Here is a 14,979-nt window from a genome sequence, read left to right as displayed (position 1 = left end):
CTCCCCCTCTGATCTATTGTCCTTGTTGTTCTCCCCCCCCCCCACTCCAGAGAGATGACATCATCACGCTTGCCAGTAACCTCTCTTTCTTCAGATCCTCGTGGACACACACCCCTCCTCCACACTTCACTGTTATGGGAGGAGGAATAACAGTCCACGGAGCTGCAAGGGAAAGCTGCGCTGACAAACGGTCTGTGTGTTTCACGTACAGTGAACATTACCTCGGCGTTTCAACTCCCGACCCCCGCACCCCAACATTTCTGCAAACACGTCAACACAGTTAATTGCTGAATTGTGGGATTGGTATAAACTTCCCATGTTTCAAAAAAATAATAATCTGGAATCAAGGATGTGAAGCTTCCTTTGCAAGATAAAATAGGACTTTTTTTTTATCCCCCAAAGGGGAAAAAGGTAAAAGCTGGAGCGGATCGTTCCGGGTCAGTCCACCGCACTCAGCTCATACGGCGAAGAAAGAAGAGGAAACCCAGACCTGGAAATCTATGAATAACTGCATCTACGCCATCGTAGACATCAAGTTCCACATCCAGAGAACCCTATAATCTCAGTACTGACAGAGTCTGGTCCCAGACCAAATACAGGATCAGCTGGTCTGAAGTGCCACACTGCTGCACCAAAACAAAGATAATCCACTCCGCCGTTCTGATGACCCAGACAGCGCGCCGACTATTAAGCAGAGTTAAGGTAATTTCAGGTGTTCCTGCATTTAGGGGACTTACAGGAAATTAGGGTATTCCCTGGTATCCCTACCCCCCCCCAATCCTTTTCATTGGCCCCCAACCATGACCCCTTGGCTTTAAGCCCTGCTAAGCCTGGCCTGAACTGGTTGAGACTGGCCTGTCTGTCTGTCTGGCCCCCTGCTCGATAGAGATGGACCATCTGTTCCCGGATAGATACTACTGTACGCTGTCACAGATGCAACAACAAAATCCAGGGTTTAGCCCGTGCCAAAACAAGCACAAGCGATTCAACGCCCACACGCTGCATGAAAGGCAACTCGCTCAACACAGACTCATCCAAACACGCTTTATCACAATCAGAATCGTGTTTATCGGCCATGTAGGTTTGCACTACATGGAATTTGACTCGGGTTTCGTGGCTCTCTTGGTGTACTTAACACAGAATAACAACATGACAACACAACAATCTTCAGATATACACACACAAGGATTGACTATATACAGGCGAAATAATTGATTTGATACTTTTATTGGTCCCCGCAGGGAAATTCCTCTATGCATGTAACCCATCCGGGCTGTTTAGCTAGGAGCAGTGGGTGGCCGCCGTGCAGCGCCCGGGGACCAACTCCAGATCTTCTTGCCATGCCTTACTCAGGGGCACAGAAAGGAGTATTAACCTTAACATGTATGTCTTTTTTGATGGTGGGGGAAACCGGAGCACCCGGAGAAAACCCACCGCAGACACGGGGCGAATATGCAAACTCCACACAGAGGACGACCTGGGATGACCCCCAAGGCTGGACAACCCAGAGGTTCGAACCCAGGGCCTTCTTGTTGTGAGGTGACAGTGCTAACCACTGGGCCACCGTGCCGCCATAAGAGGCCATAAAGTGCAATGGTGCAGAGAATATTGTGTATTATATGTTTGGCCTAATGTAGGTCATTTGGTCTGATTAAATTTATGTGTGCCGTCTCTGCAGGAAGTGGAAAATGTTACTGTAAACACTTGAAGCATAAGTCTGATTCTAAGTCATCCTCTCCAATTAGGTGGCAGTGCATTAGTTATCTGCAAAGCATGTATAGGCTGTAGGAAGTGGAGCTGCACGCTGGTGTTACCCAGTGTTAGACCTGTGGTGCTGAAAGTAACACTGTTGCAGAAACTAACGTGGGCGACATTATAACACCGCCCGCATGCACCGAGACTGCAATTAAAACAAAATCAGAAACAGAGCCAAATGTAGTCATGTGAGTAAAGAAGACGAGTCAGTCCAAATGTTTAATATTGATGATTGACTAATTTGTTTCTGAAATGCTAATGATGTCTCTAAACTCAAGAGCTATCAGTCTGTAAAAAGGTTCAAATGAGTTGTCTTTTGGCATCTGGGTGGCATGGCGGTCTACCGTTGCCTACCAACACGGGGATCGCCAGTTCGAATCCCAGTGTTACCTCCAGCTTGGTCGGGGGTCCCTACAGACACAATTGGACATGTCTGCGGGTGGGAAGCTGGATGTGGGTATGTGTCCTGGTCGCTGCACTAGTGCCTCCTCTGGTTGGTCGAGGCGCCTGTTCGGGGGGGGGGGAGGAACTCGGGGGGAATAGCGTGATCCTCCCTCGCGCTACGTTCCCCTGGTAAAACTCCTCACTGTCAGGTGAAAAGAAGCGGCTGGTGACTCCACATGTATCGGAGGAGACACATGGTGGTCTTCAGCTGTCCCCGGATCGGCAGAGGGGGTGGAGCAGCGACCAGGACGGCTCAGAAGAGTGGGGTAATTGGACGGATACAATTGGGGAGAAAATGGGGTGAAAATTCCCCCCCCCCAAAAAAAATTAGTTCTTTTATTTTTTTAGTTAACCAGTGGAAATGTCATCTTGGGACAAAACTCCCCAACTATCATCCAAGAAATTGATATGAGCATAATAATGATTAAAGATAAACGGAGGCAGAATGCAAGCTGTACCCCTTCACTTATTACTGGACGTGTGGTGTTCTTTGCCGTGTGTTTGTCATGCTTTAATGGTTTAGTGCTAGCAGAGTTAGTAAAGTGCTGACATGTGAGACTGCATGACTGCTGACCACTCATATTAATAACCGTCCTCTGGACAATGGACAACCCCCCCAGCTTTACCCTCTAATGCCACACACACACACACACACACACACACACACACACACACACACACACAAACATCGCAATGTGGGTTTGATCCCAGTCATGCGTCCTGGCTAATACTTCATGTCCTGCCTGAGCGGGAATTGGAGTAGCGAATGAAGGATTTATGTGTGTGTGTGTGTATACGTGTGTGTATACGTGTGTGTATATGTGCATGCCTGGGCAGCCACAGTCCTCTGGTACTTGACTACACACACTGGCTTCTAATCATTAATAGCAGCATCCTGTGAGACACGTGCACACACACACACACACACACACACACACACACACACACACACACACACACACACCTACATACGGCCTGATGAGTTTCTGCTCCAGTTCAGTACCCTGTTGCTCTGGTGTTGCTGCCATGGGCTGGACACTGGAGTGAGGAGGCCGCTTGCCTCCATATTGACCAGCATCTCTTCACACCATGTCTGTTATGTGGCCTAATTACAGCGGCGGTCACGATGGAAACCTGTAAAACGCTCTGACATGACCGGACAGCTTGAGAGCACCAGGGGTCACCCCAGTACATGAACACCATCTTACATGGCCCTCTGGATGGATGACAACAAAGAGCAGCATGTCTGGCATACTGAGAACGTGTCAACAAGGGGGGAAAGGACGCACAATAGAAGTGAATGGTTTGATGTACAATACTGTATACCTCCAGCTGTGTGTTGTATCGTGAGTGATGAAATGTTGATTTTTTTTTTCCTATTTAACCCAAAAACTATTTTTCTGAACGCTTGTGACGGGCCCTGTGATGGACTGGCGGCCTGTCCAGGGTGTCTCCCCGCCTGCCGCTCTGCTGGGACAGGCTCCAGCATCCCCGTGACCCTGAGAGCAGGATAAGCGGTTTGGATAATGGATGGATGGATGGATGGCTTGTGATGGGTGCTTTCGCCAGCTAAACACCAGTGATGGCAGACATCTAGGCCTCCACTGTCAGTAAATCAGTAAACTACGCTGGAACTAGGGGGCGTAGCGGTCTATTCCGTTGCCTACCAACACAGGGATTGCTGGTTCGAATCCCAGTGTTACCTCCGGCTTGGTCGGGCGTCCCTACAGACACAATTGGCCATGTCTGTGGGTGGGAAGCCGGATGTGGGTATGTGTCCTGATTCCGGATCACCGCATTAGCGCCTCCTCTGGTCGGTCGGTGCGCCTGCTCGGGGGAACTGGAGGGAATAGCGTGACCCTCCCATGCACTACGTGCCCCTGGCGAAACTCCTCACTGTCAGGTGAAAAGAAGTGGCTCCACACGTATCGGAGGAGGCATGTGGTCGTCTGCAGCCTTCCCCGGATCAGCAGAGAGGGAGGAGCAGCGACCGGGACGGCTCAGAAGAGAGAGGTAATTGGCCAAGTACAATTGGGAAGAAAAAGAGGAGGGAAAGCCAAAAAAAAAAGGTAACTAAGCTGGAATTGATTTTCAGCTTGAAATTAAATTCATCTCTTCATTGGATTTTAAAGGTACCCCCCCACCCGCCCCCCGCAAGCTGGGATGTGTTTTGACACTGAGGAGGTTTTGTGTGGCGGCTTAGAGGAGCTGCACTAGTTAGCAGCGGTGCACACCGACAGGACACAGGCCGCGCACCCCTTGTTCGTATGTGCGATGCTTGAGCGAGACGGATGATCCATATCACAACTCACACTGCTGCCGAGACCTAAGAAGCACATGACTCGCAAGAAACACAAGTTTAAGAATGGAAACAGTAAGACGTCAGCAGCACGTGCACTTCTCTGTTCAGCGGGACGGAAAGGGGAAGGGGGAGTGCTCCGTCAGCTTTCCTCTTTGTCAATGGAAACCACATCATCATCCCAATTTCTCTTTCTTCTCTCTCTGACTCTCTCTCTCTCTCTCTCTCTCTCTCTCTCTCTCTCTCTCTCTCTCTCTCTCTCGCTTGCTCTCTCTCGCTCTCTGTTTCACTCTCAGATTTTCTAAAGTTACTTCTGCATTTCCAGCAAATGACGAACTGAGGTTATTCGTTTGTTTTGGAGGTTATTATGGATGTGTGTGTGTGCGTGTGTGTGTGTGTGTGTGTGTGTGTGTGCGTATGTGTTTATGTTTGTATATGTGTGTGTATGTGTTTGTGTGTGTTTATGTTTGTGTGTATGTGTGTGTTTGTATGTGTATGTGTTTGTGTATGTGTTTGTGTGTGTTTATGTTTGTGTGTATGTGTGTGTTTGTATGTGTATGTGTTTGTGTGTGTGTTTGTCTGTGTATGTGTATGTGTGTGTGTGTGTGTGTGTGTGTGTGTGCGTGCATGTGATGAAAAGCCCATCTGCTGGAGGTCACTTATCTCCTGCGTTATCACGTAGTTACAGGTTGTTCATGGACTGAACAAGTGAAGAAGAGGAGCAGCAGAGCAAAGTGCAGGGCCTCGGTGCCACTGAAGTGCAGTTCAGTGCCCTGTGGTACCGCACTGTGTTACCGGGTCAAAACTCTCACTTCACGTAACCCAACATGATCCCCGCGCAACTGGGTTCATACTCGGCCATGTCCTCAGCCCAAGTTTCCCTTCCTCTAACATTCCCAAAACACGTATTCCTCCTTTTGTGTAATGCCGTTAACATCTTAAAAACGCACTATGGCTCATATCGTATACGGGGTAAAGAGCAAGTTATTTATTTTCCTTTCTCTGTTCCTCTGCAAATCTCTCCGTCCTCAGTGTGTGTGTGTGTGTGTTTGTGTGTGTGTGTGTGTGTGTCTGTACTATCATTTGGGTCACATTGCTCCGTGGTGTGGCATGAACCAGCGATAGTGACTGACACCTCAGCAGCTCCCCCTTCACTCCTACCGGACTGTGGACCCAACAGCCATCAATGTACCCGGCAGGACAGCGAGGCTTTTAAGGAGGTGTAATAACTCCAATCACGGGTCTTTTATGGCCGGCCCGGTTTCATAACCACACGGCAGGGGTCAACGTTTAGCGGGCAGCAGAAGAAAGACAGACAGATAGAGAGAGAAAGTGAGAAACAGACGAAAGGGTGCCAAGGTCGAGACAGCAGGACAGTCAAAGTCTGCAGCCTCTGAACTGGATCTACCTGAGCGCAATTATGGAGTGACATTCATAACAAGTGTGATGGTTATGCAACTCCTGCTCTTTAACATACAAGTGATAAAGCTTGGCTTAGCATTTTTCTGTACTTCTAAGCGACAGTATACCAAAGAAGGTTAGTTGGGAAGCTGCTTGTAAGAGCAAAAGTCAAGTAGCCTGTTAGTCAAGTCAAGTAGGTGTCTATGAATGGCAGATTAGATCATATAGTGCTTTTCAAATTAGCCGGCCAACCACTTGTGTCACTTTTTTGTTGCCTCCAGTGAGGGAAGATGGTGGTGCGAATTCACGTTTACAGCAGCCTCACCCAGTACCGGTGTGGGAAGATGGCGGCGCGAATTCATGTTTGCAGCAGCCTCACCCACTACCGGTGCGGGAAGATGGCGGCGTGAATTCACATTGCCAGCGGCCTCACCAGTACCAGTGTGGGAAGATGGCAGCGCAAATTCACGTCTGCAGCGGCCTCACCCAGTACCGGTGTGGGAAGATGGAGGCACGAATTCACGTTTGCAGCAGCCTCACCCAGTACCGGTGTGGGAAGATGGCGCCGCGAATTCATGTTTGCAGCCGCCTCACCAGTACCAGTGTGGGAAGATGCCAGCGCGAATTCACGTCTACAGCGGCCTCACCCAGTACCGGTGTGGGAAGATGGCAGCACGAATTCATGTTTGCAGCGGCCTCACCCAGTACCGGTGTGGGAAGATGGCGGCACGAATTCATGTTTGCAGCGGCCTCACCCAGTACCGGTGTGGGAAGATGGCAGCGTGAATTCCCATTTGCGGCGGCCTCACCCAGTACCGCCCATGCAGGGTCTTTGTCCACGTCTGTGTTTAAGTGTTGTCTTCATTTGATGGCTGGGAGAGCTGGTGTTGGATTGGCTGGGAAAGCCTGGTCTGCTGCGTCCTGTGGGCCCAAGGACCACGGCCCTGTCTGGAGCTGTGCCTGAAGAGGTAACACTGGGGGCAGTCTGCCAGGATGTGGAAGCGGGGGCAGGCTAAGCTAACTGCTAGCCCATGCAGACCGGCAGTTCCAACAGTCGTCCTGGCTGGCGTTCGTTCTCCTGGATTTGTTTTTATTTATTTTTTTTAGTTTAGATGTATGTGTTAGTTTGGCTAAATGTGTTCTTGTAGTTTTTGCACATGTGTTTTTGTCTTTGTGTCACACTGCTGTGGGCAGGGGGAAACGATGTTTTCGTTTCAATTCATGTGCGCAGTGCATGAAATGAAATGACAGTGTTTCTGATTCTGATTCGCTCCACTACAGGTTTTTTTTTAAATAAGAGACAACGAACCCAACAAAAGTGTCTAAAACACATGCTAAAACCCAACAGAGCCTCTGTTCCTTAAATTCAAAGGCCAAAAGATAGGGCATGAGGAATCTGTGTATGTGGTTGTGTATCTGTGTGTGTGCGTGTGCATGTGTGTGTGTGCGCGCGTGTGTTTCCAAAGGAATGCAAATTTCCGAGCGTAATTGGTTTTGTGACGATGCCAATGTGTGCTTTATGTGTGTGTGTGTGTGTGTGTGCGTGTGTGCGCGTGCGCATGTGAATGGATGTGTGTGTGTGCACGCGCAAGCTGCCCTCACCCTAGTGAGACAATTGGCGGAAAACGGTCCTGTGAGCTGGGAAGATACGTCAGTCCAGATGCCAGAGAGACAGAGAGAAAGAGAGAAGAGAGAGAGAGAGAGAGAGAGAGAGAGAGAGAGAGAGAGAGAGAGAGAGAGAGAGAGAGAGAGAGAGAGAGAGAGAGAGCGACCATTACCAAACATTCATTCTTAAGTCTATGAAAAACAGTGTTCCACTGTTTACATAACATCAACAATGACATAATGATCAACATGATCAACAGGGATCTTTGTAATTGGCCGCTGACATTGTGAAAGGGGAGTGACATCACCATGATAAGGGGATAATTAAAATGTGATCAGCGCCGGGAAATTCTCTCTGTGTGTTTCCCCAGACAAGATGCATTCCTAAAGACCATGGCTTTTGTTTGTTTTGCTGATACTGATACTGGGGATACCAGTAATTGCATTGGTGTTAACTCCCCCAGATCTGTCCCCCATATCCAAACAAAGTGAATAAATAAAAACATGGGTAAACCCGAGCTTTAGCTATTGATGCTGTATTGTCTGTTGGTACAGACACTCTACAACTAGATCCTGTGGTCTGCTTGTTAGCCATCCCAACTGTTTCCTCTTTAAACTCGCCTGCCTTATTCATCCACATTCAAGGGTGCAGCACAAAATTCTGGGCGGTATACATCAGCAGTCTCTGTGGGCCCCTTTCCTCTTATGTCTCTCATGCTTCACTGTTTTGAGTTCTAGCATACTGTATGTTATTTACAATCACAGTAGATTAATCTATTTAACCTAACTTAACCTAACTTCACAATCTTGCAGTGACTGAAAAAAATGTACCTGTGTTGAGGCAGTAGGAGTTAAGAGTTAGCTAGCTAGCTGCTACCTAGCTGTGGTAGTAGGAGTTAGCTAGCCACCTTTCTTTTAAAAGCTCCTAGCTCACCTTTCTTTTGGAAGAGATTACTCAACAGTTGTTTCGCCTCATTTTGCCTTCTCTCCCTTTCCTCTTTTGGAACCCAGATTTTGCTTTCTTTGGGAAAGACATGACTCTGCTGTCAGCAGTCACTCGCAACAGGACTAGATGAGCTGCATTGAGAGATGCTCGTGAGGGGCGGACTAAACAATTTTGCACCTTTTGTAAGGGGTGAGAGGGGCCTCAGAGAGCCTCCACTATTTTCTTTAAGTCCCTCAACCGATGTATCGAGCCAATTTTAACTGAAGTTATGACACTAATTAGTTAGAAATAAAATTTTGCAAACCGAAACAAACTTCTAATTCCAGGCTCCCTGAGCCCCCCCCCCCCCTCCCCAGTACAACGCCGCTGTCCACATTTAGCCATTATGGAGAAGATATAAAACACTATGCATTTTCCCCTGGAAAGTCCTCCCCGAGTGACTACAAAAACCAATAATTATTCGGATACTGCTGAATTTGCTGTTGTCTTCAATACACTGGCGAAAGAAAGTGTCGGAAAGAGCATTTCTTTGCATTTACATCTTCAGGGTTGCAGCTTTAACAAGGAGGTCAAGTCACAGGTCTGCAGAACAACACCTCTTGAGCTGCTAGAGATGCATTGCCTTGCTCGTTTTCCACTTTTGCAGACCTGTGCAAGTAAACCTTACAGGCAACTGTCTGGTAATTTCACTTTCATAAGGACCACTGAAAAGCTTCATGTTGGGCTAAAAAAAAAACAACAACAAGCAAACAAACACACAGGAACAGCCACATATACTGCAAAGTAGGAGAAATCTCTGCACACGGGTTCTTCATGTTCATCACTCTTAAGGAACAGTTACTAATGTCTGTACTAAGAAGTTACTGTCCAGTCAGCAAGACCAACAACGAACACACACACGTACATGTACACACACACACACACATACATACATACACACACACACACACACACACACACACACACACACACACTAACCAGTCAGCGGCAGTCAGAGTGACTGACAATGACTGCATGTCAAAACAGCACTATCTTGCTGATGTTGCTGGACTTTAAATTGTAGAGTTTAGAGGCAATCTTATTGGGATGGGAAGACACCACATGGCAAGCCAATTTTCAATCAGTAACCTGCAAATGATTTTGCAATGAAGAAAAAAAAACTGCTCACTGATTGGTTTATGAGTTAAGCGGTCCAACATCAAATCTTTGCCGATTAATTCAAAATGGGCAATAGTTTCGTTCCAACAAATAATTTACCGAACAAGAACAAGGGATCACGTGTGGTAGTGTGAATGTGTAGGCCACTGGGATACGGGACATGTGTCACTAGTGGTCAGCAGTCCATGTGACTGCCAGCTCGGCCAGAACTGCTGAGTCCAGAGCACACACAGCAATACTGCTCAGCATCAGGCAAAATTCTATCTCTCTCTCTTGCTTTCTCATAATACACACACAAACACACTTGCATACCCACAGAGGTGTGCGCACACACACACACACACACACACACACACACACACACACACACACACACACTGATTTACAATACACTCTATCTCATCTTCTCTCTTCCTTGTGCTTGCTCACAATCTCTACAGACCCTACAAACAGTCCTTGAGGGACTAGCAAACACTGCCCGGCTATCTGTTCCCACCCTTGACTCTTCCGACTATTTATAATTCCGACTAATCTCGCCATCTTGTTTTTTCACTCTTCTGTATTGGCGTTGCCTACGCTGTTCGGAAACACATGGTCATGTTCCTCTGTGCTTAAACCCGTTTGAATCTACGACGATTCGCGAAAACCTTTCACCAGCAACACTTCGCACATCCCAAGATAACAGAGGATAAAGCAACAGCAACAGCCCTCAAGGCCTCTCCCCCTCACTCATCCGAAATCTGCCAAAGTACCTGTGCCACCCAAACTAACAACACAACTGGACATCATAGCCGATACAAGGTAACACAGATGTTCCTCTTTACAATGATTTGGGCACCCAAATAAAATGCTCATAAAATCTCTCACACACTACCCACACACCCAGGGACCCACACACACACATATGTACATCTATGATTAATGCACTGACCCAGTGGCGTGGGTTGCTCTCGGGGGAGCGTGGCTGGTAGCGCTGCAAGGCCACCCCTCCCTCTCCCTCCAGCAGCAGGGGGCTGTCCAGGTCAGGGCTGTGGTGGTGGGGCCCCGGGGTCCATGGCAGCAGCGTGGCCAGAGGGTAGTGAGAGATCATGCCAACGGCCTGCATCAGCGGCACGGGTGCCGTGGCTGGCAGGGCATACTGTAGTCTGGACGGCAGGGTGGACGGGAGCGTTGGCCTCGCCGCTGTTGTCTGTTTGTGTTGTGGCGTTGGCTGTTGTTATTGTTGTACCAAGCGAGGATGATACGAGGTTGTTCCTGTGGTCTCCTAATTTTTGTTGATGCCCAGGTGGTGTTTCAGATGAGGGAGAAATAGGTGTCCGGTTAGTTCAGCTCCTTCAGGTCTTGACCTCCAGTTGAGTGGCAGTGGTTCATGCGAGGTGGGTTCCTCCCCTCCCCTCCCGTCGGATGGTGGACCGGACTCGTCTTCAACCCTGAGGCGTGAGAGATGATAGCTTCTCTCCAGAACCGTTGGCTTCAAAACTTTTTTTTTTCCCCACCTCGCTTACTCTCTCTTCACACACAGCCTTCTGTGTTTTTTTCCCTCCCCCTTCAGTGTGCGTGGAGCTTGGCTCGCCAACAGCTTTTAACCACATGAGTGATTAAAGTCTATTGTCTCTCCCTCCTCCTCCATCCCTCTTTCCCTCCATTGGCCTCAGCCAGAGGGGGGAGGGCTTTCTAAGTTGTGAGCCGGCCCCTTAAGAAGCTATCCGGTGACTAAAGGGTGCAACTATGGAAGAGTGCGAGGGAAGGAAAGAAAGACAGGAAAACCAAGATAGAGGGGAGGATGTTATGGAAGAGGTTCCAAGAATTACTAACAATAACCCATATTTTCCTTTTTCCATCCTGGAGGATCCCCTGACCTGATTTCCAGGGTGCCCAAATAACAACATCCGCTTTTTAAATCTGCAACCGGGGATTACAAAAACAACAACTGTGGTCCGTGCTGTTTGTGATTGTGCCATTGTTGTACCAGTGCAAACTTTGTCCTTATTTGCCAGAGATTTAGCTGCGGATTAGTGAACTCGACCGGCCGCGCAAATGTGAAACGTGACACAGATCCACGTCGTCCATTCAGACATGGTGAAATGAGTTACTGTGTTTGGTTTCTGATACAGGAAACAGTGAGACACTGATTAAGAAAGGCGGCTTAGTTGATGACTTAGCGGCTACAGTTACTGATTCTGCTCCCTGTTACCCATCAGTCCAACGTTGCAGCATGATCACGACCTTTGTAGCCGGGGCCAAGGGTCACGCAATAACAAATGTGTAACAGCGGTGGAGACCTAAAAAGATGAGCGGTGTGTGCATGCTAGTGCGCACACGTGTGTGTGTGTGTGTGTGTGTTTGAGGGAGTGTGTATAGGTGGATGACAACCAGTCATGTGTGAAAAATTGCATAGAGAAAGATTTTGTGGGACCAGGCACTGTTCACATGCACACACACACACACACACACACACACACACACACACACACACACACACACACACACACACACACACAGCAGTTAATGTGGTACCGAGTGTTGAGAAAGTTGCTACCTACAGTCCTTACTCAGAACGGGCATCCGGTTTTCTCAGGTAAATAACCAGCCATTGGAAAAACACCAATGCTGGAACAGCATCCGGTGCGTGCAGTTGCCTCATAGCAGTGGGGTATGCATGCACACACGCACACACAAGCATGCAGATGTGCACCATTAAACGCACATACAGCCAGCCTCCATGCTCCTCTACCAACCACACACATGCACACACACGCATGCAGATGTGCACAATGAACACACATACAGCCAGCCTCCATGCTCCTCTACCAACCACACACACGCACATACACACATGCAGATGTGCACAATTAAACACATATACAGCCCGCCTCTATGCCTGTCTACCACACACACACACACACACACACACATGCAGATGTGCACAATTACAATTAAATGCACGTAGTCAGCCTCTATGCACGTCTACCACACACACACACACACACACACGTAAAAACGACATGTTGCCACCATCTATGCAGCACCATTGTAGCATCAAATAACCCGAGCGCCTGCTCGCCCCTGCACACTAAACTACTGTAGCTGCTTACGATCAAACCTGCGCGACTCTGACAGAGTCTGACTGAAGCTCCATCGAAACTCGAACACTTTCGAATACAGCAACGCCCGGCCACAGCCAGTCAGTAATGCTTGTGTTTCCATTTGCACTTGACTTGATATATCTGGCCAAGGCTCATGGAAAAAACATTTGAGCTGCAAATTCCCTCTCTCTTACCCAGAACAGATAAACTGAGCTTTGCTGAAGCAATTAGAGGAGAGAAAAAAAGTCATTAGTCCATGACTAGAAGTGATTTAAGAGGGGGCTAAGTCTGTCTGGTGTTGCTGGGAGTGAGTAAGAGCAGTGGGAAGGAAGAGTTTGTAAACAGAATGGCTTGTCTTCTGTCTGGATGGACTCACAGTGAACTGTCCTCTGCCCCCCCCCCGTGTCCCCCCCCCCCCGCTGTTCACTCCTAAAAGCATTTTCAGTTCCCTTCAGTTCAGTGGGCTTTACTGGCATGACGATTAACACCTGAAGACCGCCGGGAGGGAATAGCGGCGATAATAACTGGCAGTGGTTTTTGAGGGAGAAGGGAAGGACAGATAAATAACAAATCTTCGCCCTCCCTCATTTCCTCTCTGCTTTTCTAGCGCGTTCACATTTTACCTATCAACCGCTTCTCAGTGTGGTTAGTAATATCCCTCCTCTTGTCGATGTGTCCCCCACTTTGTTGCCCGTTTTCTTCCAGCCGGACTGTGCTGACACAGCCTCAGTGTGGCCGACACCAGTTTACACAGCTGGTTGGGCGAACCTTCCTCCTCTCCAGCAACATAGACATACTCCATAAGACCCCCCCCCCAACTTAGGCTCAATGCATACAGAATCTCTCTCTCTCTCTCTCTCTCTCTCTCTCTCTCTCTCTCTCTCTCTCTCTCTCTCTCTCTCTCTCTCTCTCTCTCTCTCTCTCTCTCTCTCTCTCTCTCTCTCACACACACACACACACACACACACACACACACACACACACACACACACACACACACACACACACACACACACACACGGGTGTAGCACAAAATTCGGGGCCCTATACATAAGCAGTCTCTGTGGCCCCTTTCCTCTTTGGTCTCTCACGCATCACCTTTTTGAGTTCTAGCATACTGCGTATTATTTACAACCACAGCAGATGAATCTATTTTAACCCAACAACCTAACTTAAGTATCTTGCCGTGGTTTTAACCCAGCTTAACCTAACCCAACTACACTCTACTCTTGACACGAGTCTGCGCTTGTCACTCGCAACAGGACTAGATGCGCTGCACCGAGAGACGCTTGTGAGGGGCGGACTAAACCATTTTGCACCTTTGGTAAGGAAGGGGTGAGAGGGGCCTCAGAGAGCCCCCACTATTTTCTTTTAAGTCCCTCAACCGATGTATTGGACCAATTTTAACTGAAGTTATGACACTAATTAGTTAGAACGAAGAAAAAAAACCTTTTAATTCCAGGCTTCCCGAGGCCCCCCCCCCCTTTTCTGGGCCCTGGTAGGTCCCCCCCCCACCCCCACCCCCACCCAGACGCCTCTGCACGCGCGCGCGCACACGCAGGAACCCAGGAAGAATATGCACTAGCCAATGAGGATCCGAATAAACAAACCCAAAAAGTGGTCGCACGTAACGCAATTAGACTCACTCTCAGATCACGAGGTTGCAGGTTTAGCAAGCAGTGAAGAGAGAGCATATGTGGCTTGGTAGGTTGGAGAGTTTTGTTGTAAACTAGATGCGCAAAACAGCAACAACAACAACAACAAACGAAAATATCACATTCTACCAGAACGCAAACAAAACCCTATTTTTTTTTCTCCTCCAGACCGGCTTTGTTGAGCCTCCTTTTTGGTAATACGTCCACCCAGTTTGCCTTTCCTCTGAGCCACACTGCTCTCTGGTGGCAAAGAGAGGAACTGCATAAGCTGTTAGCCGACAATGGCAACGTTACGGTGGTCCTCTTTGTAAAAAAAATGCCGGCAAACATACAGATTAAATTAACACAGAGATGGTGATGATCATTTACATCATCTATACAACTGGTCATGCAATAAAGAATATCAGTAAATATACATAATCTGTATAAAAAAAAATTACTTTGGCCAGTGTTAAGCACATGCAGCCAGGGCCCTCTTCGAGGTATACACACAATGAACACAAACACACACACACAGAGAGAGAGAGAGAGAGAGAGAGAGAGAGAGAGAGAGAGAGAGAGAGAGAGAGAGAGAGAGAGAGACGCCCATTCTACAAACACAGGCCAGATTTCTAAGAAGCTCTTGTGGCC

General features: G+C 48.3%; 1 protein-coding gene across 1 annotated transcript in view; it reads right to left on the bottom strand.

Annotated features, from left to right (window-relative positions):
* Positions 1-11,147, bottom strand: part of rgl1 (ral guanine nucleotide dissociation stimulator-like 1) — a 32,121-nt gene extending 20,974 nt beyond the window's left edge. The window contains exon 1 of the mRNA XM_056276003.1: positions 10,540-11,147. Coding sequence (XP_056131978.1) covers positions 10,540-10,713 — 174 coding nt within the window. The 5' untranslated portion in view covers positions 10,714-11,147. The remainder of the gene's footprint in view (positions 1-10,539) is intronic.
* Between the last annotated feature and the right edge of the window lie 3,832 nt (positions 11,148-14,979).

This window comes from Lampris incognitus, chromosome 3 (genome assembly GCF_029633865.1).
Source record: "Lampris incognitus isolate fLamInc1 chromosome 3, fLamInc1.hap2, whole genome shotgun sequence".
NCBI lineage: Eukaryota > Metazoa > Chordata > Actinopteri > Lampriformes > Lampridae > Lampris > Lampris incognitus.
The sequence above is the reverse complement of the archived record's forward strand: the minus strand, read 5'-3'. Positions and strand labels throughout refer to the sequence as shown.